The 26,891-nt window shown below is 40.0% G+C and overlaps 2 protein-coding genes across 8 annotated transcripts in view; both read right to left on the bottom strand.

The window, feature by feature from the left end:
* The window catches only part of LOC140857545 (beta-galactosidase 1-like), a 47,075-nt gene extending 36,088 nt beyond the window's left edge, over positions 1-10,987 (bottom strand). Inside the window, exon 1 of one of the 6 annotated variants that reach the window (XM_073256651.1) lies at positions 10,877-10,987. Coding sequence is in view for 1 of the 6 variants with exons in the window: in XM_073256650.1 (XP_073112751.1) it covers positions 7,682-7,852 (171 nt within the window). In the remaining 5 variants the exon portion in view is untranslated. Of the gene's footprint in view, positions 1-7,681; positions 7,883-10,244; positions 10,288-10,876 lie in introns of those variants that run through there. The other 5 variants (XM_073256652.1, XM_073256655.1, XM_073256654.1 and 2 more) reach the window with 5 other exon arrangements.
* Positions 1-11,006, bottom strand: part of LOC109505115 (beta-galactosidase 1-like) — a 117,920-nt gene extending 106,914 nt beyond the window's left edge. For both annotated transcript variants that reach the window (XM_073256639.1, XM_073256634.1), the window contains exons 1-3: positions 10,877-11,006; positions 10,763-10,804; positions 10,617-10,642 (exon numbers count right to left, since the gene is read on the bottom strand). The gene's annotated coding sequence lies outside the window, so the exon portion shown is untranslated. The remainder of the gene's footprint in view (positions 1-10,616; positions 10,643-10,762; positions 10,805-10,876) is intronic.
* Between the last annotated feature and the right edge of the window lie 15,885 nt (positions 11,007-26,891).

Here is a 26,891-nt window from a genome sequence, read left to right on the forward strand (position 1 = left end):
ACTCCTCTCATCTACCGAGGTTGATAGATCCCATCTTGGTGCGATCTGGTTCCTACAATGAATATGCTACAGCCAACATACACCTCAGAGTTTCGAATGACTAGGAGACCGAGTTATGGTGTAGTCAAACTATAACATACTCAAGGTGAACTATCGATGCACCTCAGGTCAAAGAACTAGACACACAACTGCAGCATCGAGTTAGTCATCGATGAGAAGGTAGACTTTCTTATGACTACTCGAGGTGGTTACGCTTAGTACTCTCATTCTCAATGAATACCTGTACTTTCACTTCAGTGTCTCCATACTGTAGACTCAAGACACATCTATCCTAAGAAAGTGATCGTACACCAACCTTCTGGATCGATCACCATCTTCGTGATGATCCTATGGTCAGGAGTTGTTTATGAGTTAATTATGTAAATTCATGTCTTAAATTTTTAACTCTTGAAAATATGAATTGATATTCCTACTAACTCAAAGGATGTATCACAGACACAATGTGATAGAAGAATAACCCATTTATTGATTTATAGTCAAAATTATAAATTTATTCTTAGATTTGTACAGGAATGTGTCAGCCAATCTGGCATCTAGGGTACACATCTAACAATAAAAATTCTATCGATTAAGAAACATGGTCCTGTCATGGGTATAATAGTGATCTTAGCATGAATATCTGTGAGCAATACTTTTAAACATGGCATGAATACATGACAAGAATGATTTATGATTCATGTTTATGAAATATTTATGATTTATGGAAGCATGATCTGATTTATAACTTATTTTTTTATATACTCTATAAAATATTTATTTTTATAATATCTATTACTTTCTAAATATTAAATTATCATGAAAAAATTTATGCTTGATCCGATAAGAAAGTATTGATTCTACTTACTGAGTTAGTGTAGCTCATATTTTTTTATTTTTTTCTTATACAGAGGATTAAAGTTAAGATCGATGAAGAGATCCAGGCTTGAGGATCTGCATACCAAGCTGAAAAATTTTACAGCAAAAGTTTAGTTTATTTTATGATTATGGACTTGTAGTTATTTATTTATGAATTTTGAGACTTGAATTTGATATTATCTTTTGGATTTAGTCGCTTTGATCCAATATTGATTTATTTATTTGATGAATACTAAAATTAAATCTTTTATTATAACTTATTTTTGATAGATTTTAGTTGATTATGATTGATTGGCTTCATGTTATTGTGGGCTCCATCCCTCGGTAGCATGATCGTGTTATGTTTCGGATTTAGGATGTGATATTTTATGGTATCAGAGCTTAGATTATGATTATTTGGGACTATGATATAAGTGATTAGGGCTAAATAATATCAGAGCTTAGATTATGATCAATAGGGACCGACTTAAATGGGATTTAAGTATAAAGGTTATGATCACAAGAAATATGATAGAAGTAGTAGGAAGAATTCAAAGTCTGGATTTTAGATCAATAAGCATTATAATGAAATTTTTTTTATAAAGTGCTATACGATGTGTATTAAAGAATCGGATGAATTATGTCTTGGATTTCAATAAATAAGGTTTGACCTAAGTATGAGAGATGTTGACTCTAGAATAAAATAAGATATATTGATATATCGTATTGAGTATACTTGTTCAATTGTTATTTAGATGATTTTGAAGTTCTAAACTTGGTATAGATGAAGATCATGATGGTTTTTTAAATTTTGATGTTAATTATTTGATTATTATAATTTTAGATTTATTAGAACAAATTTGTTTAGGATGTGGCTTAAGAAAAATTATATCATACAAGAAATAAATATTTTTCAAGCATTAAACCTACAAGAAGATCATGTATAAAATTTGTAGGTAAATGAAAAATATATATATATTTTGTTTATTAGTGGATTGGGTGACATGCATATATTAGTGAAATCTTTAATAATTTATATTGCCATCTTTTATATTAGATTACTTGATCTTTCTTAAGTCTATTAAAGATAATAGAGTATATTGATTATTTCAAGTTAAAGTTTAGGTTTTAAGGCTGATCTAAGATTCTTATTATTATCAAATTTTGGAAGACTTATATGAGTTTCAACAAATAAGCGACAAGATTTTATGTCGGTTTAGTTATTGATGCAAGGGTCATGATGAAGGAAGTTCTATAAGAGATAACTGAATTTATTTTACTCATAATGATATTGGCCGAAGGTCTTCTAATTTATTGGAGATTTGAGTTAATTGTTTTACAAAAAGAGGTTGATTTGGAATCATCCTATTGATTGTCAGATAAATCTAGAGTTAACTTACTCCAAATTAATTCTAGATATATTGAATTCTAGATGAGTGGTGAAAGCTTATGCAATGATTTCACATGTAGAAAGTAGATCAAGATTTAATTTTAATATGGTATGCTCAAAGACTAGAAGAGATAAAGAAACTTAAAGCTTTGTTCTAGCTCTATCTATAAATTTTTTTTTTAGAAGGTTGGATCTTTTGCTAGAATTCATCCGATAGCCTTGGAGGATTCAAATAGGTCCGGATCAGAGTACACAATAGAATTGTGCTGGTTAAGAATACAAATTTTGATGCAATAAATGATACGAATGGAGACTTGACTTTCATAAAAGAGACTGCAATTGACAAATGAAAGGATAAGATTGTTGATCCATAGGTCATTTAGATATTGCAATACTATTTTCGACGATTGGTTCTTTTGTTATAGCAGTGGTCAGAAGAGTTTTGAGCATCTTAAGTTTAAGGTTAGTGAATTAATATTTTTTGATTGAGCTCGGATGTAGAATATTTTGGATCTAAATATTCTTTTCTTATCTTTGACATTATTACTTTATTTGTTTGAATGGATTTGAAGATTTTCTACAATAAAAATTTAATTGTTACATCATATATAAAGTTAAAAAGATAAAAAAAGTTGTAGATTATAGTGAGTATCTAATGCTCCAGACTTTCCATATTTATTAAGAATAGCTAGGGTCGATTATGATTTTCATGTAAAATCAGTCAAGAGCAAACAATTTTGTAGGCAAGGAATTATGGTATTTTGAGCCATGATTAAGAGGTCAAAGAAATTCATAATCTTGTGGATAGAAATAATCTAATTTTGAAATACTATATAATGATTTATGTCGAAGACTTTGGAATAAGTACTTTGAGACGTAGATAATTTGGAAGCTTAAGGATAGTATGAGGGTTGTCTATTTTTAATGTTCAAAATCTCAAATATGCCAAGTTTCGAGGATGAAACTTTTTTTTTTAAGGAGGGTAGAATGTGATACCTGGCCTAAAATCTTCTTTATTGAATCTTGGGGCATGAAATTGAAAACAAAAAAAAAAAGAAAAGAACCAAAAGAAAAAAAAAAGAAAATATTGAAGACTCTTGCTGGGAGTCTTCTTTCGTGCGAACTCATCGGAGAGGAAGTCGAATTCAGAAAGGATTCAGCCTCCCCTCCACTATATAAAACCCTCTCCTCCCTCATCCAAAGCCGACCACGATGAGCCCAGCCTTCTTCCTCTCTTCTTTCTCTTTTTTTTTCTTCTAATTTTCACCAGCTTCCCTTTACCATACTCGTGAGAAATTGAAGCTGGAAACATCGCTGGAGCCAAAGTAAGGGCTCGATCCTTCCTCCTCTCTTTCTTCCCTATCTTTCCATGACCTTAAGCACCACCGAAGGCTGTCAGTTTCGTCGAAAATCTACTATAAAAGAATCTTTTATTTTTCTGACTTTGATTTCTTCCTTCTTCGGCCACTGGCGCTGCTGTCACCTGACACCGAACCCTTGGTCGGATTGTTCGGCCTCCCTACAATGCTTCCCAATGAAGTCACAGCCGTCGGTGAATGATCAACAACCAAAATCAAGAAAAATAAAAAAAAAAGAAAGCCCTTAGATCCCCTATTTTTGGATCGTTCCCATCTTTTCCCCATCGGCAATCCTTGCCACCAGCTGTTCTCCACCCCATCGCTGTCGGCTGCCTACTACCATCGGTCGCCGTCAGTTTTTCAACCAAAAACCATGAACTACCCTTTTCTCCCCTGTTCGGCCATGAAAAAGAAGAAGAAAAGAAGAACAAGAAAAGAAAAAAAAAAGAAAAAAGAAAAGAAAGAAAGAGGATTTTCTCTCTCCTATCTGTCTCTCTCCTCTTTTATGTCTCTCTACTCTCTATTTCTTTCTCATCTAATCCATAGGCTCCGATACGAATCTAAGATGATCTTTTCAAAGAGATTCAAAACTACTTTGATATCCATGCAGTTTATCAGATCCTAGCTTGACTTTGTCAGAAATTCATAGAGTTTGATCACCATTGATCCCTATGGAGTCACCATGATATGATCTCTAATGATTTTGATCATAGATTCTTTTTTTAAGAAATACGAAACTTCTCTCTCCACTTTCTCTCTCTATTTTCTCTCTCTGTATCCATTTTTTCTCTCTAATCCCTATTAAGTCATGTTTTCCTCTTCTAAGAACCTATGTTGACTCTGACAAGATGATCTGAAACTGTTTTGATATTTATACCATATGTCAAACATATGTTAGGCCTATCTAATATCTTTGAATTCTACTATTGATGAACTTTGTTGATCGATCTTCATCTTGATCCAATCCATGCTCTATGATTTCTTAATCAGAGTTTCTTAGATCGGATCCTAAACTAAGAGGCCATGAATTATTTTGGTGTCCGGACAGCCTATCAGTTCGACCATCCGATCAACGACTTCTTTCCTTATTTAATTTTATTAAACTCATTGAAAGAAAATTGATTATGATTTAATATTTTAAATAAGATTATCTCATTCATTTAAGAAAGACTAAAGATCTAGGATGATCAAGATAAGTAGATCTTAAGCTCCTTAGATATTTTTAAATAATCATATTTTCTATACAAAGAAGTGTTGTTGATGAAATCATATTTTTCATAAAATAAAGATCAGCATATATGATATAAAAAAATATATTTTATTATGAACATTGATTTCATGAATATATTTTATGAAAATAACATGGTTGTGAAGTATGAATTTTATGATTTTTTTTTATATATATATATATATATATTTTAAGAAAAAGATGTAAAGATTTTAAAGGCTCTTAGATAGCTATGAACGAATCTTTGTGGAAAGGTCAACATTCGGAGCTAGCATCCATACGAAATATGGCCCCACCAATAGACATAAAGTTGGCATACGAAACAAGAACTCTATCAATTAAGAAACTTAGCTCTATCATGAGTATAATAGTGACCTTAGCATGAATATCTATGAGCAATATTTTCAAACATGATATGAATATATGATAAGAATGATTTATGATTCATGTTTATGAATTATTCATGATTTATGCAAGCATGATCTGATTTATAACTTATTTTATTATATATTCTATGAAATATTTATTTTTGTAATATCTGTTACTTGCTAAATATTGTATTACCATAAAAAAATTTATGCTTGATCTAATAAGAAAGTGCTGGTTCTACTTACTAAGCTAGTGTAGCTCACACCTTTTTATTTTTTTTTCTTGTATGGAGGAATAAAGTTAAGACCGACGAAGGGATCCAAGCTTGGAGATTTGTGTAGCAAGCTAGAAAATTTTATAGCAAAAGTTTAATTTATTTTATGATCATGAACTTATAGTTATTTATTTATTTATGAATTTTGAGACTTGGGTTTGGTATTATTTTTTGGATTTAGTTGCTCTGAATCAATATTAATTTATTTACTTGATAAATAATGAAATTGAATCTTTTATTATAATTTATTTTTGATGGATTTTAGCTGATTATGATTGATTGGCTTCATGTTATCGTGTGCCCCATCCCTCAGTAACATGGCTATGTTATGTATGCCTCAGATTTGAGGCATGATAGACTTTGTTTGTTTCCCTCTTTTAAATTCTGTGCACAAGTCCTTTTGAAGACAATTGATTAGACCCTTCCATGCAACCTTTGGGTGCAATAGGGCCTATTACATTCACTTAACCTTCACAGGATGTACCCTTTACTCTTTATTTATCCTTTGTAACAGTAAGCATTAATATATTATACTCTTTTGCGAGAGGGAAGTAGCTCACTTCCTCATCTTTTTCCTCAAAAAAATTTTTTTTTAAAAAAATGATAATTAATACTCTCAATTTATCAAGAATTGATTTGATTAGAATCTTAACGGCCAATAATAAATAAAGGGATTGAGAATATAAGGATTAAGAGAGATGGTTAGGCTAGCCAAACAAACAATGCATGAATGGAATAGATATTAATAAAATAGTATTTAAGCTATCATTAATTAAAATTATTTCTTAACATTTAAGATGGACCTAATTTTGAAAGATGACATTAATAGAATAAGCATTAATGGAATAATATTTAAGCTGATGTTAATTAAAATTATTTTTTAGTATTTAAGATGGGTCTTTTTTTTGATAAATAAATATAATAATTTTGAAAATATTTTTGAAAATAAAAGATCAAGTACAATCTCCACTTCAATCAAAATAAAAGAAAAAAATAAAAATGCTTTTGAAGCAAACGGATACAATTTGATTTCTGTTAAAACTGAGGCTCTTAAGTCTCTCTATCCAAATAGTTCCTTGGTTTAGGAACCATGCATGTCCTAGCCGCTCTTGGACGTTGACAATGATGGTTGAAAACTTAAATTATATGAATTCATATTGGTGGGAGCTTCCTCTAACTCACAGAATTTATACCCATGGTGTATGTGCATGAACATTAGTTAGCTTATCTTTGACCTTATCTTTGACCAAAACTATTGTCTATTTAGGAACTCATACAGACTACCACTTGTATGGTATTACTGTCAGATAAAAACTATATCAATCCTCCAAATAGTAAACTATATACTATAATGCCCCTTTTATCTAGTTCCCAATTTGAAATCAACTATAATAAAGATTCATATTAGTAGCATCAATGACAGCTTCCTCCCCACTCCCATATCTTGATCAGCTCTTTCTGCAACTCCAATACATGCAAGTATAGTTTGAACTGGGAAGTAAGAACTTAACTATAGGAAAAGATAATCTTTACTACTATATACTTCAAATTGATCTGCAATCTGCCAAAATGACCCCACTCTCCCCCAAACTTGCCCTGGCTAGAAAATTGGCACAAGTCTGAGAGTCGGCGTCAATTGAAAATTAATATTGTATCAATGAAATCAGTTATCCACATATATCTTGAAATAATTTGCATATTCTCACAACATTTTGAGCTAAATAGCTTTTAATTCAATAATGGATTTTTTCTTCGCTTTCCATCTCTGCAATATGAGGCTCCACTCCAGCTTCAGAACCCTTCACATGCAAGAGTCCCACTTTAGAATCTTGCATGTGCTAGAGCTCCCACAGTGAGCTATGTATTTCATTAAAAAGGAAGAATTTGATTCAATTCTATCCTGTTGTAGCTTCTTTTCAGTCTTTATTTATCCACAATCATGGACAATATATTGTGAGCCAATTTTTCTTGTAAATCCAAAACTTTCTGCCTTGGTACTCCAAGAAGAAAGCCTCATTATGCCAATGGTACCAAACTACTTAGGAAAACCACCATTATTGTTATCAACTCAAACAACAAGATGCACAAGAATTGAACTTGAGAGAGATCGCACGAGCCAACTCTAAATAAATCAAATTTTTATCAAAAAAGGAAAGGAGAAAGGGAACCTTGTAATTGAGGGAGAGCCTTTCCCTCAATGATGATTCTGCCTCCTGGATGTTGCACTCATCAAGCTTGGCCTCTACCTCAACGAACTTCATCGTGAGGCCATTGATCAACACCTCCCTCACCGATGATACCCCATCCTCACTACTGTCACTATCTTCATCGAAACCCATTGCACGGCCTAAACCAGCCACCCACCCCCTCCTCCACCTCCACCCATGTGCATCCGATCCAATACTCAAGCCGATCGACGATCAAAACACCCCCAAGAATGGTGAAAATGTGGGAGAAAATGGAGGAGAAAAAATCCAATCAAAGCATGCACATGGGGGGGATCGAAATGGTAGTCGGAGATCAGATCACAGAGAGAATGGTGTCCAATTTCACAGTGAGTCCTCGGGGTTGCCTCATGATACATGTGTCAAATGAAGGCTCTGCCATTGCAGAAGCCTCTGTTTTAATATATATATATATATATATATATATATATATATATATATATATTAGATTCTATGGTTAAATAATTTCAGTTTCTACTTCATTCTTTTTACTAAGATGAGGGTCCTCCAAGGCGAGATATAAATGGTAAAAGTTAGCACTATGGATATGGATATTAGTTAGATGCAAAAATTTTTATCCATATTTATTTTAAATGGATATTTAAGTATGATTATAAATATGGACATAAGTCAGATACCTAAACTTTATAATCACAGAATCAAAGATAATATCAAATAAATTATACATCAAATTAATATAAAGAAATGACACACGCAAGCTCCCCCTAGCTGTCCACTATGTGCTACTCAAGAGGAATCAGCTGATCACTTGATGGTTCAATGCGAATATTGCAAAGGGATTTGGCAATGAATATCATTCAACCTCTGGATTCAATTTGACTATAACTCAGCACAACAACTATGGGATGATAAAAAATATCTACTCTCCAGCAAAATCAGCTCACTAATTTGGTAGATGGTAGTGGCATCGATCTGTTGGATTCTTGAAAAGAAAGAAAAAGGAGAATATTCACCTTTGAGGCTTTCCATCCTGTCATAAAATACCCTCTTCTGCTTACCATGCTAATCGAACTGTCCTCTTACTGTGATCACAAAAAGAAGGATGGAATGGATAAAACTCTTGAATCTCTCAAATGGGAATGAAGGAAAAGTAGGTAGACCAGAAGAAGCTAACAGAGGTAGTTAGAATAGAAATAGTCAATCGTTTATGAGCCTTGTATCACTTTTGATCCTCATTATTGTTAAAAATATCCCATAACATATCTCTTGTTCAAACATCTGCATGGGCTTTTAACTTTGAGTGGGATATACTGCAAAGAGTCCACTCGTCTATAACAAGCTCGTTGTAAATCCGACCCTATATTCCCCTATACATAACTCCTTCTATTAGTAAATCTAGGTGGAACTCCCTCCCACTTCTATCAAAAAATTATAAATTAAATTAATAGTATGTTAATGTGATTATATATTTTCTTTAAAAATTCATAAGTACTATATAAAATTACATAAGATTACAAATAGAATCAAATATTCAAATATGGATTGAATAGTTGTCTATCCATATCGATATCTATTTTTGTTTGATGGATATGAATATGGATACAGATATTAGTTGGATTCTTATTAGCTAGTTGGATGCTCAAATTTTTATTGGATGGATTCAAATATGAAAATGGATCTAGATGGATATTATCTGATCCACTTTCATCCCTAATTACATACATATATACACACACACTCACATATACACAAACATACACAGAGAGAGATGGACCGCACTCCATTTGATTGAATTTGGAGGCAAATCTAGTTGTCTCTAGAACTATCTAACCTGCACAAATCCTACTACATCCAGCTTTCCACTTTACCATTAATGGCAATCATTTGGAAAAAGAAAAAAAAAAAACAATATATATATATATATATATATATATATATATATATATATATATATATATAAAATTAATGGATAGGACATATTGCTCATGCCCCACCCATCCCTCAATCTAATCATTTTAAATGGTTATTCTCCTAGCACCACATTAGAGCTTAAAAAAGAAAAATATATATATTCTATTAAATCCTGACCGCTCTCCCAACATTGGAACTTTAAAAAAATATATTTTATTAAATATTGGGACCTATTAAATCTTGACCACTCTTCCAGTGCCAAATTGGATCTCAAAAAAGAAAAAAAAAAAAGATTTATTAGCTGTTGGAACCCATATCTGTGCTATTTTCCTATGCTTTCCTCTAGAAATAAATAGAAATACTTGCAAAATAAACACAAATGCCACTTGGATAAATAGAAACACCTTCTGGATAAATACAAACCCTCTAAAATAAACACATAGTCTATGAAAATAAATAGAAACACTACAAAAATATATAAAAACTAGACTCGGTTAGGCTAGGGCCACTTACAATAAACGAGAAGGGTGAAGGATAAATATAAAGTTCATATGTAGCAAATACAAAGTAAGGTAGAATAAATATAAACCTTCATGGAGTAAACAAAATCTAACAAAAAAAAATAGAAACTTACATGGATGCCGATTGCTTATAATCTCCTTTAGAAATAAATAAAACACCTGAAAAACAAATGTAAACACCTTCTGGATAAAACACAAGCCTCCTAAAATAAATACCTAGTTTGTAGCAATAAATAAAAATACCATAAAAATAAATAGAAATTGGACCCTCAGCCTTTAGTCAGACTAGTGCTCACTTGCGATAAACAACAAGGATGGAGGATAAACATAAAATTTAGATGTAGTAAATACAAAGTAAGGTAGAATAAATACAAATCTTTACGAAGTAAATAGAAACTGGTATAAACTTATGTGGGTGCTAACTGTGCCTTCCTACGCTCCCTTCTAGAAATAAACAAAAATATTTGTAAAATTAACACAAATACCTTCTGGATAAATATAAACTTTTAGCCTGCAAAAAGAGAAGGGGGGAGCTCCTATCAAGGGATAAAGAAATAGTATAGAAATATCAACTATATAGCAAATCAAAGTACCAGCTATAGAAATACTTTTTTTCCTTCTGAGCAATTACCTCAAATACATCAATCGCATTAAGAACCTTTACACCTACATCCTACAAGAAAAACTTAGAATCATATGAACCACTCAGAAGGTACCCATCTTTGAGAGAACACAAAAATCATACCCTTTAGTAGTGTGCTCTCTCAAGAAGAGGTCTAGGCCATCTGACTTCCCCTCTGGTGGCCTCGATCGGCAGGCAGTAGCCATAGTTAAAGATGTATAGCTTGGACTCGCAGGTCTTGATGGCCGTGAAAGTGGGGTTTTGCGACATGTGGCACATTTGGTTGACCTCTCCCTCGCGATAGTTGATTTGCATGATCTCGATAAATGGGATAGAGACATTTGTGGTGGCTATGGCAAAAGGAAGGGGAGGGGCATTCTTGCAGGTGGAGGGAGAGGGAAGCGGAAGTCAATGACCATGAGAAAGTTGGAGGAGCGCTATCGGTGCCGAGAATACAGTGGTTGACGGAGACGACAATAGCGTAGGGAGAGGGAAGCGGAAGACAATGATCATGAGAAAGTTGGAGGCTTTATTAGCGCTATCGGTGCCGAGAATAAAGTGGTTGATGGAGACGACAATAGCGGTGCTGATTAAATAGGATATCAGAGATGGCTTACATGGGTGTCAGGTGTGGTGGAGGAGGCTAGCTTATAGGTTGGCAGGCCCTTTTTGGTATGTATAAATTTATTCATAAAAATATTAATTTATAGATTAAATTATTTTTATTTTTTTAAAATTAATATTTTTTTATATATTTTATAAAAAAAATTATATCAATATGAAAAATTCGATCCGTAGATTTAGAGAGATCAAACGAAATCAGAAACGAAATTAAAATAAAATTAAATTCAAAGCTGGAGGATGATCCAATTCAATTTGCAAGTTAGTGGTCCATCATGGACCATTTGATCCATAAGGAAGAAAATGGTGACATATGGATTAAAGTTAAAATATTGATTAGTTGTTGGCTGATATAGAACCAAAAGCATTGAAATAACACTTGGCTTAAAAGGAAGCTGACACAATTTTTTTTATACGGGATCTGGGTCCATGAATGTGGAACATAAAGGAAATAAAGGAGGTCGGGTGCTGTTTGGCCGCGTGAACCAAAACGGAAACTGTGAAGATCCTTTCATGTAGCGTACATTTGATCTTGCTTGGGTCACTAACGGCAATAAAAAGAGATATATTTTTTTCATTCCTATCTTTCCTATTTAATCAACTGCCTATCCATATATCCGTACTTTCTAAATTAGATCCTAACTATTTATCTATCCTTTCTTTTTAGTCCCACATCGAAAAATATAAAATCCTCCTCCCTGCCTACATCTATAAATAAAGCCTAATGCCTCTATTTATAATATCTCTCTCCACTCTATAATTCTTGTAGGGAGTCTGTGTGACAGGCAGACATACCCACTTTTAAAATTTTTTAGCCACCTTGTTCCCACTTTCTTCCATCCTTCCAACACACGAGAAGGAGAGTCAGCCAGGGGAAGGTTGATCCCAAGTCAAGAGAAGAAGAAAAGTCTGGTTCTGTAAGAGATTTTATTTTCTGTTTAAAGTCCAAGCCTTGTTAATGGCTTAGGAGTTGAAAATTTTTGTATCAGAATTTTTATTCAGAAATAAATTAGTTATTTTCTTTCTATTTAACTTTTGTAATTTTAATTTCTGTAATAGGATAGTTTAAATTTCTGCATCTTTTAATTCTGTAATTTTTAATTTTCGTAAGTTCAACTCCAGCAAGTAGAATTAGTCTTTATTTTATTTTTGACTTCAAATCAACTATGTCTGGCTAAGTAATCCCTCTGGGGTTTACGATGAAGCTAGATCATGAATAGAAGTCTACTCTATTCAATTTCTCTTTTCGAGCTTTTAAATTTTTAGAATCTTTCTCCCTTCATCTCTCTCGCCAAGAGACTTGATGGACTATCGTTGGGTCAGAATTCCTTCATAGTCCATGCTTGATTCGATGTAAGAGGGTGTTGGTGTAGAATCCCATCGAAATCGAAAAAGCTGGAGCTGGGATGACCGCGGTCGCTACCGGGACCTGCAAAGAAAGTCTAAACCGGAGTTGGGGGTGCTCCGGCAAGACCCTCCAACACTCAAGTCAGTACTCTGCTTCAACAGAAATGGAGTGCTCGAACGAAAATTTTGGCAAAGTTTCGAGATAGAGTTTAGAGCTTAGAAAAGAACGTATCTGGGGTCTTTATTTATAGACGGAGAGCATAACTGACTGACACCGACGTCTGTAACCATTTGGAAGTGGGCCATTCAGAGACGTGCGAAGTTTGTTACGGAGAGTAGTGGCGTCAGAGGTCGCCCAGGGCCACGTGGAGCTTGCTGCGGAGAGTGGAGTGGTGTCTGTTGTCGTGACTTGCCAGAGAGTGGTGGAGTTGCGTGGAATCCGTTGCAGAGAGTGGAGCAGGGTGACGGCTCTTGTCGTGGCTTGTCAGAGAGTTCGGATCCATCGGTTGAAGCTTGGCTGGGATGCCTGATGGAGCAGAATGGCTCTTCACATAGTCGTTCTGGGAGAGGCTCGGATGTTCTGAGGTCGCTGACGTTTCAGGCGGGAGTCACCTGCCGCAGGAGCTCGGATGGAGATTTTCTGTTGGCGGAGTCCAGGAAAGTCCGATCGCTAGGAAAGTCCGTCTGGGATTTATCTGATGTGGAGGCTCATCCGAAGATCGTCCGCTGGGAAAGCCCAATTTTACGGAGAGCCTCATAGGAGGTCGGTCAGCGATGGACTTCGGATAGCACTGGGGAGGCTCGGCAGACATCGGGGGCGATCGGCCATCGCAGGGACCCAGCTGCTGAAGCTCGTCCGTCATAGAAGCTCGTCCGGAATCCATCCGCTGGAGAAGTTCAGACGGGATCCGGTTCTCGCGAGAGGTCGAAAGGGGGCCGTTGTTGTAGGAGCTCAGGTGAGGACCAGTTGTCGTGGAAAATCAGAGTAGTGTCCCATTGTAGAAGTTCGTCCGGAATCCCCTCGCTATGGAGTAGCTCGGCTGAGGTCTACCTGTAACAGAAGTTCGAAAAAATTTTGTTCATAGTAGAGGCTCGAATGGAATTTGCTTACAGTAGACGTTTGGGGTAGACAGCCCGCTGTAGGTGTTCGGAGTAGACCGTTCGTAGTAGAAGTTCGGCTCTCGCGGGAGCCCGATTAGGATCCGGGGGGTGGTCGACCGCCGTAGAAATTCGGGTGGAGTCTGGTTACCGTAGAACTCTCATTGTCGGGGAAGCTCGGACGCTGACAAAGTCCGAAAGAAGTGCGAAGGGTAGTTGGTTGCTGTAGAAGGTCGGTTGACAGTGAGCCCTACAGGGCCTTCGGGGTGGCCCGATGGACGAATGCAGAAGTTCATTGTCGGAGAAGTCTGGACGATCGAGGAGGTTCGGAGAGGTGCTACGCACAAGGTCGGAAGCCGGAAGAGCGCAGGAAGGATCGGTCCTTTACAAGCTTCGGTCGGGGGGGTATTTTATACCCAACACCAGTCCCCCTACTTTTGAGTTCGGGCTACGAATGAAGTTCAGAGAAATTCTCACGATCGAAGCTGTCCCCCTCAATTTTCGTGCTTGACGGTTGCCAGATATTTGACGTTCGGCATGTTGGTACTGGAGCCTTTTCGAAAAAGATTTCTTCTTTTTGGAATTCCTGCCAGGATGTGGCTCTAGGTACGGCATAATAATAACTTTGTCAGCTGCCTGCCGTTTCCAACAGTCTGTCAAGGTGGGTGGGACATGCGGTGAATGCAGGCCGACTAGCGGAGATTCGCAATCATAATTGCGATGGATCCCGGGGTCTGTTTAAATACCTTCTCCTCCTTTATGGATTTCACTTTGCTTGAGAGAATCCCTCGGTTCCCCTCCTCTTCCTCGAGAGCTCCAGTTTTCTCTAGCATCCTTCTCGGCCTTAGGCGTTCTCCAAGTCGACCTCCGTCGTCCTCGCCGTCCCCTTGTGCTCCTGGGGTCGATCTAGGTTAGTTCCGGAACTTTCTATTGTTTTTTCATCCTTTCTTCTTCGTATTCTGTTTATTTAACTTTCTTGGGAGCCTGTCTGCTATTTCTCTTCAATTTTTCAGGATTTTTGTGGCTTCCGTTTGATCCAAAATGTCCTCTGATATCTCCTTTTCTAGCAGTTCTAGGAGTTCGTCAGCCCCAGTTCCCCATAGTACTGGTACCGTAGACGAACCCGTAGCTAGGACCGAACCTTGTCCGGCCTTTGCGTCGGATACCATCCCTGGCTCCTTGACTCCGGATGAGCTCTCACTGATAAGGATTCAGTATGAAATTCCTCCGGAGTACGAACTGGAGCTTCCTGGGCCATCTGACCGGGCTAGCGCCCCTCCTCCCGGCCGCTTCTGTCTGTACCAGGAGGCCTTCCATGCCGGACTTCGGCTCCCACTGCCGCCCTTTATTGTCGCTCTCTTTTGTTTTCTGAATATTTTTCTAGTTTCCATCGTGCCGAACTCCTTTAGGTTTTTGATAGGATTTCTTTCCCTTTGTAGTTTAGCCGAAGTTCGGCCGACTCTTTCTTTGTTTAGAAACTTCTACACCTTCAAGCACCATCCCTCGATAAAGGATTGGTGGTACTTCTTCCCCCAGTTCGATAGAAAGGAGTTGCTGAAAGGTGCCCCCTCTTCTGTCCATAACTGGAAGGAGAGGTTCTTCTACGTCCAATGCCCGACCTTAGAGCTAGGGTTACCCCCTTGGGGTTCTCTGAGGGATTCCGCCCACCGGGCCTCTAGCCTGGAAAGGGACGACCTCGATACCTCAAAAAAACTCGAGGCCTATCGAGCCCCCCTCCTCCCCGAACTTCTGAGGGAACAACTTTTGTTCAACGTCGGCCTGAGCCCCCTTAACCCTGCTGGTATCTCTCCCCTTTTTGTTTCTTTTTCTTCTTCTTCTTCTTCTTCTTGTACTTCCCCTTCTTCTTATTCCATCTCGAAGCCATGCTGATCTTTTTTTATCGCAGACATGGATGCAAGCGTGGCTCGGAGGTTAGCCCAGGGTCTCAAGACCCACAAGAGAAAGAACGCCTCGACTTCGGGGTCAGTGAAGAAAGCCAGGACAGATGGGACAAGCTCGGCTGTGCCTGCTCCGATGCCCGCCGTCGTCGAAGCCCCTTCCGACGTCGAACCTGAAGTCCCCCGAATCCTTTCACAGAGCCCCCCGGTCGAGGGTCCCATTTCGGAGGTTCGTCCCGAGGGGGCACCCGGGGCTGAAGGGAGGAAGAGAAAGAAGACCCTAACCCGAAGAAGCCGCAGTCGCAAGGCTGCCGCCGAGGGGGTCGGCGGCTCTGAGGAAGACCTGGGGGAAAATCCCTTCAACAATAGGGATTTAATTAAGAGGCTGGTCGAAGGGTGCATCCTGCCCGAAGTCGTCGAGAGGATCATCCTTGCTGATCCCGAGCTATGGGTCTGGGACTCTCTGGGATCTTTCCTCGAAGTAAGCTAACTCACCTTTTTCCTCCCTCTTGCTTCTTCAACTTATTCTCCAGCCCTCATATCGACTCTCCGACCTTTCTTGCAGATTGGGCATCAGCTCGTCGCCAACGTCGAGGCGGCGAAGATCACCAAGAGGGAGGCAGCTCGGGCAGAAGAAGGTCGCCTAGCCGGGGCCGCCCGCCTTGAGGAGAAGATCGCCGAGCTCCTGAGCCTCCAGGAGGTGCCGGAAAAGGAGGGACAAACCTCGTCCGATCTGAGGATTGCCTTGGAGGAGGAGAGAGGAAAGGCTGAGGTCAAGGTCTTCACATTGAGGACGCAGGTTTTCGAGCTGAAGGAGCAGGTTTTCGAGCTGAAGGCGTGGATTCCATCTCTGATCTCGGAGGCAAGGGCTCGAGCGGTGGAGGAGTTGAAAGCCTCCTCCAAGATGGAGGATTTAAAGGTCCAGTTCGGCCAGGATGCCTTCATCAAGGGGTTTGAGCTCTGCCAAGAGAAGGTGGCTGGGAGGTTTCCTGAATTGGATCTCGACTTCCTGAACGAGGCATCCGATGATGAAGCCAGACCATCCGGAGTCGCCGTCGATCCTCTTCCAGTCGGGACCTCATCGACTGTCGTGGCCGCCGCTGACGATCTTTCGGGGACGCCAACCCCCTCTACTCTACCCCAGAGGCCCGGAACCTCTAGTTTTGTATTTTTCTTTTGTAGTAATTTTTCCCTCATTCTCTTGTACTTGAAATTTATTTGATCAATGAAGCCGGATTTGTCTTTATGGAGGGTCCCCCCTCTCTCTCTCTCTTTTTTTTGTATCCTTTTCCTTCTTTTTATCTTCTAGCATTAATTTGAGTCGCGGCGCTCTTGTCCTCCAATGACAGTGTCCTGCCGAAGCTCTTCCCCTGTCGGAGGGTATTTCCTTGAAGTCGATGATACGAGACCTCCAAAGGAAAGTTTATCAGTTGATAAGGAAATCAAAGAAGCTGGAAGACGAACTTCGCCGGTTGAGGAAGAGCCATTCAGAGGCCACCGCGGAGGCTACTCGCTTTCGGGACCTCCACAAGAAAAGTTTCATGGAATACACCAAAAGGAAAGCCGACTTCATCACGGAGCTTGAGGAACTCCGTAAATGTGCCAGCGACCGGTCTTGGACTCAGGCCTCCAAGATCAGCTCCCTTAAAGTTGAGCTGGCGACCGCACGGGAGAAGATCGATCGGCTGGAAGGGAGCTCATCCCGGTTCACAGCCCAGACTAACCGCGACCAAGACTGGTCGAAGAGGTTCTCCGACCTTCAAAAATAGCTGCGGGATGCCGAGGCGACTTATGACACCCACCGAGTCGGCTGGAGCAGAAGTCGGAAGAAACTGGGCTTCCTTAGGGCCTTTTTTTCTTTTTTTTTTTATCTTTTTGTTTTTGGCCTTTAAGGCTTTATAATATGTACTTTACCAATGAAATAGAAATAAAATTGCCTATTACCTTGTCCATTCTGGTATTAAATGGTTGTTTACCAAACTCCATTTGTCTTTTATCTTGTTTGGCGTCGATGTAGTTCGTAATCCCTCGCTGGTTCTTGCTTTGAGTCATCGTTTGCCGAACTTCTTTTGTCTTCCATCTTGTTCGATGCCGACGTAGTTTGAAGGTTCCTGGTCGTTGTCGTGTCGATTTGCCCTTAGGGACCAGAGATTTTCGACAAGGGTTTTCTCTTTCATCGAGACGAGGTCCTTTGTGCTTTTGATGTAGTTCATTTTTTACCTATCGCCGGTGTAGTTCGTCGCTTTTTCTTTTCGCCCCTCTTTTTCTTCTGCGTTTGAGTGAGGATCTTCCCTCTGCTCTTGATGGGGTCGTGAGAGTGTAGAGGAGTCATTGAGAAAGCTTTCCTCCTCGTCGATCAATCGAGTCTTTGCTTGCGTCGGGACGAGGTCCTCCCCTTGTTTCCGACAGCCGGTTTCAGCTCGTGTTAGGACGAGGTTCTCCTCCTGTTCCTAACAAGGCTATGGGGGCACATAAGGGCCGTTGTAAGGACCTCTCTCCCCATCCGGTCTTTAAGAAATCAGGCCTTCAACTTTGCTCATGTTAGGATGAGGTTCTCCTCCTGTTCCTAACAAGGCTGTGGGGGCACATAAGGACCGTTTTAAGGGCCTCTCCCCCCATCTGATCTTTAAGAAATCGGGCCTTCGACTTTGCTCATGTTAGGATGAGGTTCTCTTTCTGTTCCTAACAAGGCTGTGGGGGCACATAAGGGCAGTTGTAAGGGTCTCTCCCCCCATCCGATCTTTAAGAAATCAGACCTTCGACTTTGCTCATGTTAGGACGAGGTTCTCCTCCTGTTCCTAACAAGGCTGTGGGGGCACATAAGGGCCGTTGTAAGGGCCTCTCCCCCAATCTGGTCTTTAAGAAATCGGGCCTTCAACTTTGCTCATGTTAGGACAAGGTTCTCCTCCTGTTTCTAACAAGGCTGTGGGGGCACATAAGGGCCGTTGTAAGGGCCTCTCCCCCCATCCGATCTTTAAGAAATCGGGCCTTCGATTTTGGTCATGTTAGGATGAGGTTCTCCTCCTGTTCCTAACGCGCTTAATTTCGTTTGTATGGGAGAGTTATCTCCTGTCGTTATAAGCTCATACCAAAAGAAAAAATATGCGAATATGAAAAGAATTTTCATTCAGGATAAAATTGTTGATAATACATTCGTAGATTTTTCGAACCCTATAGCCGTGGAAGGTCTGCTCCCCATCGGGGTCCCCCCGAGATGGAGTTGATAATCTCAATTGGAGGTCGATCTCCTGGCTGCTCCTCCCTCCTTGGCGGTTCTGACTGTGATAGGGTCCTAGGCCGATCTTCTCTTCCTTCAGGCCGACGTCGAATGAATCTGTCGAGCCGACCTCGTCTGATAAGCTCCTCGATCTCATCTTGGAGCTGAATACATTCCTCCATATCGTGGCCGTGGTCATGATGATAGAGGTAGAATTTGTTCAGATTGCGCTTCCCGAGGTGTGAGCGCATCCTCTCTGGCTTTGGAAGTTGCTCCCTAACCTCCATCAGCACTTGAGTTTTCGATGCGTTGAGAGGGGCGTAGCTGTAGAATCTTTCGGGAGGAGAGCCTCGCCGAACTCGATGGTCTGGGCTTCTCTGTTTATGGGCTCGGGGAGGCGTCCGGACGTGCCTATGTCCGGGAGGAGTTCGAGAATGTGGCCGAGCTTCACTCGGCCCTTTTTCGACTGCGGGCTTGCTCGAGTCTCCCGCCTGCCGCTCTCTCGCGGTCTCCTCATCCTTCATCTTGAAGGCTTCTTCTGCTCGGGCATATCCTTCGGCCCGAGCCAGCAAATCGACAAAATTCTTGAGGTACTTCTTTTTCAGGGAGAATAGAAGGTCGTTCTTTTGAAGGCCGCCTTTCAGAGCGGCCATCGCGATCGATTGGTCCAAGTTCCGGACCTCCAATGCGGCGACATTGAAATGGTTGACGTAAGCCCGGATGGACTCCCCCTCCCTCTGCTTGATGTTGATGAGGGACTCCGAACCTCTCCAGGGATGCCGGTTGCTAACAAAATGAGCCGCAAACTGATGGCTCATCTGATCAAAAGAAAAGATGGTACCCGACTTCAACACCGAGTACCAGTTCCTTGCTGCTCCCTTCAAGGTGGATGGAAAAGCTCGACACAGGATGGCGTCTGGCACACCATGGAGCAGCATCATTATCCGAAAGGCCTCCAGATGGTCGACTGGGTCCGAGGTCCCGTCGTAGCTTTCGAATTGAGGGAGCTTGAAGTTTGGCGGGATTGGTTCCTGCATGATCATTTGAGAGAAGGGAGGGTCAGTACAGATGTCCTCACCATAAGCAGGGAGAGTGTGGCGGAGTTCTTCGATCCGTCGGTTCATCTCCTGGAGCCTTCGATCCAGGAAGTCCTCTCGACTGCAGGTCTCGAGGGTCTTCGGGCAGAATGGAGGTAGAGATCTTTCAGGAGTAGAATCATGGTCGGACTGAGAGCTCTCCACCCTCGGATTCATCTTTCCAAGAAAGATGGGGCGATTGGCCCAAGTGGCCCGCTCTACCGTCGGATTTTGGAATTCCGACGACGTTCTCTCCAACCGCACCGACGCCTGCGGCTGTTGTTGCTGTTGCATGGCCTGCACCGCTTCAGCGAGGCCTCTGATCTGCTGAATCAGCAGGTCGAATTGCTCCACGCCGACCACCGTCGCCGGAGGAGGAGGAGCCTGGGAAACTGGAGGTGAGGTCGGAGCCTGAGATCTGGCTGCGGAGGCCGTGGATCGCCTGGTGGATGCTTTGCAGGGAGGCATCGGGTGAAGATCTAGTAGAGGAAGGAGAAGAGGATGTCGGAGAAGATGATCGGGATCAGTCCCATTGAGCACTCCTTTAAGAACAAGGGGACTGCGAAGATACTTGCCGGCCCTTCCTCTAGCGCCAATTCTGTTGGTGCAGAATTCCGTCGAAGTCGAAGAAGCTGGAGCTGGAATGACCGCGGCCGCTATCAGGACCTGCAAAGAAAGTCTAAACCGGAGTTGGGGGTGCTCCGGCAAAACCCTCCGATGCTCAAGTCAGTACTCTGCTTCAACAGAAATGGAGTGCTCGAATAGAAATTTTGGCAGAGTTTCGAGATAGAGTTTAGAGCTTCGAAAAGAACGTATCTGGGGTCCTTATTTATAAATGGAGAGCGTAACTGACTGACAGCGACGTCTGTAACCATCTGGAAGTGGGCCATTCAGAGACGTGCAGAGTTTGTTACGGAGAGTAGTGGCATCAGAGGTCGCCCATGGCCACGTGGAGCTTGCTGCGGAGAGTGGAGTGGTGTCTGTTGTCTTGACTTGCCAGAGAGTGGTGGAGCTGCATGGAATCTATTGCAGAGAGTGAAGCAGAGTGATGGCTCTTGTCGTGGCTTGTCAGAGAGTGGTGGAGCTGCATGGAATCTGTTGCAGAGAGTGGAATAGGGTGACGGCTCTTGTCATGGCTTGTCAGAGAGTTCGGATCCATCGGTTGAAGCTCGGCTGGGATGCCTGATGGAGCAGAATGGCTCTTCACATCGTCATTCTGGGATAGGCTCGGATGTTCCGAGGTCGCTGACGTTTCAGGCGGGAGTCACCTGCCGCAGGAGCTCGGATGGAGATTTTCTGTTGGCGGAGTTCGGAGAAGTCCGATCGCTAGGAAAGTCCGTCTGAGATTTATCTGATGTGGAGGCTCATCCGAAGATCGTCTGCTGGGGAAGCCCGATTTTACGGGGAGCCTGGTAGGAGGTCGGTCGGTGATGGACTTCGGATAGCGTTGGGGAGGCTCGGCAGACATCGGGGGTGATCGGCCATCGCAGGGACCCAGCTGCTGGAGCTCGTCCGTCATAGAAGCTCGTCCGGAATCCATCCGCTGGAGAAGTTCGGACGGGATCCGATTCTCGCGAGAGGTCAAAAGGGGGTCGTTTGTTGTAGGAGCTCGGGCGAGGACCAGTTGTCATGAAAAATCGGAGTAGTGTCCCGTTGTAGAAGTTCATCCGAAATCCCTTCGCTACGGAGTAGCTCGGCTGAGGTCTACCTGTAACAGAAGTTTGAAAAAATTTTGTTCATAGTAGAAGCTCGAATGAAATTTTTTTACAGTAGACGTTTGGGGTAGACAGCCCGCTGTAGGTGTTCGGAGTAGACCGTTCGTAGTTGAAGTTCGGCTCTCGCCGGAGCCCGATTAGGATCCGGAGGGTGGTCGACCGTTGTAGAAACCCGGGTGTAGTCTGGTTACTGTAGAACTCTCATTGTCAGGGAAGCTCGGACGCTGATGAAGTCCGAAAGAAGTGCAGAGGATAGTTGGTTGCTGTAGAAGGTCGGTTGATAGTGAGCCCCAGAGGGCCTTCGGGGCGGCCCGATGGACGAATGCAGAAGTTCATTGTCGGAGAAGTTCGGACGATCGAGGAGGTTCGGAGAGGCACCACGCACAAGGTCGGGAGCCGGAAGAGCGCAGGAAGGATCGGTCCTTTACAAGCTTCGACCGGGGGGGTATTTTATACCCAACAGAGGGGATGATTGATAGAAGAATCATAATTTTCTAAATCATTTGTTCTCTTTTCATGTGAAAATCTTGATGGGTTATAGTTGGGTCAGAATTCCTTCATAGCTTATACTTGGATTACACAAGAGAAGTGAAGAAAGGAAGGGTCTCTTAATTAGGGTGAGAACAAAATATTTGATGGATCATAGTTGAGTTAAATCTTTTCATGATCCATGCTTGTTCATATTTTACACCTTGATCAAGGGACATTATAAGAGAAATCATAGGAAGGCTCTCTAATTCATTGGTTTAGTGGATTCAAGAGCCCTAGATCTTTTAGATAATTTACCTTTATAATTAATTAGTTTATTATTTTGATAGTTCATAATTCAAGAAATAATCTCTTCCCTTTTTCTCTAAAGCTCGCCTGAGTAAGCATTTAAATACAATTCAAAATCTAATTCCTCGTGGGATCGACTCGTACTCGTCAGAGTGCTACATTGCACACCGTATGCTTGCAGTAAATTTAAGACACATCAAGTTTTTGAGTTACCTTATAAAAAACCTACCTTACAAACTCAAGCTCCTGAAATTGATAGTACACCAAGCCCAAAATCAAAAATTCCTAAAGCTCCTTTTCCAAATCGACTAAGGCCCAATAAAAAATCGAAACATTTGGATAAAATTTTAGAAGTGTTTAAGCAAGTCCAAGTAAATATCCCTCTTTTAGACATGATTAAACAAGTTCCAACCTATGCTAAATTTCTAAAAGACCTTTGTACCAAGAAAAGAGCCACCAATGTACCTAAGAGAGCATTTTTGGCTGCAAGTGTGAGCTCATACTAATCTAGTCATGTGCCAATAAAATATAAGGATCCAGGATCTTCAATAATTTCATGTGATATTGGAGAAATCCATATTGATAAGGTCTTGCTAGATTTAGGAGCTAGTGTAAATATTCTTTCTTTTTCAGTTTATAAGCAATTAGGATTAGAAAAATTTTTACCGACAAAAATCATATTACAATTAGCAGATAGATCTCTTAGGATCTCTAAAAGAATGGTAGAAGATGTTTTAATCAAGATTGATAATTTTATCTTCCCTGTAGACTTTATCATTTTAGAGACCGAACCAGTTGCGAACCCCAAGGGTCATATCCCAGTTATTTTAGGAAGACCATTCTTAGATACTGCAAATGCTGAAATTAACTGTCGGAATGGACTTATGAAGCTATCTTTTGGAAATATGACAATTGAGCTAAATATATTCAACCTAGAACAAGAATCCACCCAGCATGCTGATGTAAATGTAATTCAAGAGAAAATTTATGAACCCATTGACATTAGCGATGAAGAAGTCGATTTCGAGTCTAGTTTCTGGTCAATCAATGAATCTGAAGAAATCAATAAAATTCTTATAAATAATAAGAATAGCCAGAGACAAGAGCCTTCCATTGAACCAATCATAAAAATGATTAGTCCATCATCCAAACCATCAATAGAGAAGGCAACCAAATTAGAATTGAAACCCCTCCCCAAACACCTTAAATATGCATATTTAGGTCTAGAAGAAACCTTGCCTGTAATTATCACATCTGACCTAAATTCTAAATAAGAAGAGGAGTTGCTAGAAATTCTGAAAAAGAATCGTGAAGCAATAGGCTGGACCATGGCTGATATTAAGGGAATAAGCCCTTCCATAGTTCAACACAGGATTCACCTAGAGGAAGAGGCCAAACCAACTAGAGATGCTCAGAGAAAATTTAACCCAGCCATAAAGGATGTAGTCAAAAAGAAAATTCTAAAGTTACTTGATAATGAAATCATCTACCCCATCTCTGATAGCTCGTGGGTAAGCCCTGTACAAGTGGTACCTAAAAAGTCTGGGATAACAGTGGTCCAGAATGAAGCAAACGAATTTATTCCAACTAGGATACAAACGGAGTGGAGGGTCTGTATAGACTATAAAAAATTGAATGCTGCAACAAGAAAAGATTACTTTTTATTACCGTTTATTGATCAAATGGTAGAAAAATTAGTCGGACAAGAGTTCTACTAGTTTCTCGATGGATATTCCGGCTATAATCAGATCCTTATAGCCCTCGAAAATCAGGAAAAGACTACATTCACTTGTCCATTTGGAACCTGTGCTTATAGGCATATGTCTTTTGGATTATGTAATACATCGATAACCTTTCAGAGATGCATGATCAGTATTTTTTCGGATATGGTTGAACGATTTCTAGAAATTTTTATGGATGACTTTTCTGTCTTTGGTCCGACTTTCTCCGAATGCTTAGATCATCTGAGATTAGTTCTAGAAAGATGTAAGGAGAAGCACTTAGTTCTTAACTGGAAAAAGTGCCAATTTATGGTTAGAGAAGGGATAGTTCTTGGCCATGTAGTTTCGAAAAAAGGAATTGAAGTAGACAAGGCCAAAGTAGATCTTATTGCAAGTCTTCCACCACCCAAATTTGTTAAAGAAATCCATTCATTTCTAGGACATGTTGGATTTTATAGAAGATTCATTGCCAATTTTAGCAAAGTGGCTCGCCCATTAACTAATCTCTTAGCAAAAGAAATCAAATTTGAGTTCACTCATGAATGCCTAGAGTCTTTTGAATTTCTTAAAAAGGCACTCATTTCAGCTCCTATCATTCACCCTCCTGTCTGGTCTAAACCTTTTGAACTGATGTGTGATGCATCTAATCATACTGTGGGTGCAGTTTTAGGTCAAAGAATTTATAAGCTTCCTAGAATTATTTACTATGCGAGCAAAATCTTAAATGATACGCAGCTTAATTACACTACCACTGAAAAGGAGTTCCTGACCATTGTCTTTGTCCTAGAAAAATTTAGGTCCTATTTGGTTGGGTCACACACCATTGTCTATACTGATCACTCAGCCATTAGACATCTCCTAGCAAAGAAAGATGCCAAGACATGCTTGATATGATGGATCTTACTCCTTTAAGAATTTGACTTAGAAATCAGAGATAAAAAAGGTACAAAAAATACAGTAGCAGATCATTTGTCCCGAATCATAGTCGCACCATCTAGTGAATCACCTATCAATAAATTTTTTCCTGATGAACAGCTCATGTCTATGTCCACTGAATCATGGTATGCTGATATTGTCAACTATTTAGCCATTGGTAAAATTTCTTCTCATTGGACTACTCAAGACAGACACAAATTCTTTGCCCAAGTGAAGTATTTCATTTAGGATGATCCAAACCTCTTTAAGCAGTGTCCTGATCAAATAATTAGAAGGTGTGTCCTGGACAATGAGGTTAGAAGTATTTTATCATTCTGTCATGACCAAGCATGTGGTGGTCACTTTGCATCCAAGAAAACAGCTGCTAAAGTCCTTCAATGTGGATTTTATTGGCCCAATCTATTTAAGGATGCATACGAGTACTGTAGAAATTGTGCTCGATGCCAACAAATAGGGCGAATCACCAAGAGAAATATGATGCCTCTCCATCCAATCTTGATGGTTGAAATTTTTGATGTGTGGGGGATCGATTTTATGGGCCCATTTCCAAACTCATTTGGAAATGAATACATTTTAGTAGCTGTCGACTATGTCTCAAAGTGGGTAGAAGTTCTTCCCTATAAATCTACTGATAGCAAAGTGGTCATAAAATTTTTAAAAGAAAATATTCTCTCCTGCTTCAGCACTCCTAGAGCAATTATTAGTGATCGGGGGACACAATTTTGCAACCGACCCTTTGCCACATTAATGAAAAAATATAATATCACTCACAAGTTGGCCACACCTTATCACCCTCAGACTAGTGGACAAGTAGAAGTGTCTAACAAACAGATCAAACAAATCTTGGAGAAAACTGTTAATACCAATAGAAAGGATTGGCCCTTGAAATTAGTTGATGCACTATGGGCATATCGAACCACCTTCAAGACCAATTTAGGAATGTCTTCCTATAGAATTATGTTTGGAAAACCTTGTCACTTGCCTATTGAGCTAGAGCATAAAGAAATGTGGGCCATTAAAAATTTAAATATAGATTTGGATATAGCTGAAAGCCATAAGAAGCTTCAAATTAATGAATTAGAAGAACTTAGAAATGAAGCTTACGAGAATGTTAGGGTGTACAAGGAGCGAACCAAAGTATTTCATAATCAGGCAATTATAAGAAAATCATTTACTCCTGGATAAAAAAGTTCTTTTGTATAATTCTAGATTACACCTATTTCCTGAAAAGCTTAGGTCTAGATGGACAGGACCTTTCTTAGTTAAAGAAGTCTTCCCACATGGAGCTATAGAAATTGAAAATTTAAGTAATGGTGCTGTGTTTAAAGTTAATGGTCAAAGATTGAAACCATTCTTGAAACTACCCAAAAAATCTATTGACGAAGCCATGGTTCTCTATGAGCCAATTTATCATGATTAAATTGCTTGAAATATTTTGTCTGGCTGAAGACATTAAACTTAGCGCTTCTGGGAGGTAACTCAATTTTTTTTTTCAACTAATATCTTTTCTATTGAATAAATAGAGATACCAGTCTTCGGGCTTCACGGACTTTCAGATCAACATCGCACCAGATCACCTTCAACAAAGAATACATATTTATCAGGTGACATCTTTTTTTTTCTTAGTGTGTTGCTTTCTTCATTAGAAATAATGATATTTAAGTTGGAGGGTAAAAAAAAAATATTTTTGAGCAAAATAGATTAGGAAAAGAATAATAAGAGTTAGAAAGTA

This window comes from Elaeis guineensis, chromosome 4, assembly GCF_000442705.2.
Source record: "Elaeis guineensis isolate ETL-2024a chromosome 4, EG11, whole genome shotgun sequence".
NCBI classification, from domain to species: Eukaryota; Viridiplantae; Streptophyta; class Magnoliopsida; order Arecales; family Arecaceae; genus Elaeis; species Elaeis guineensis.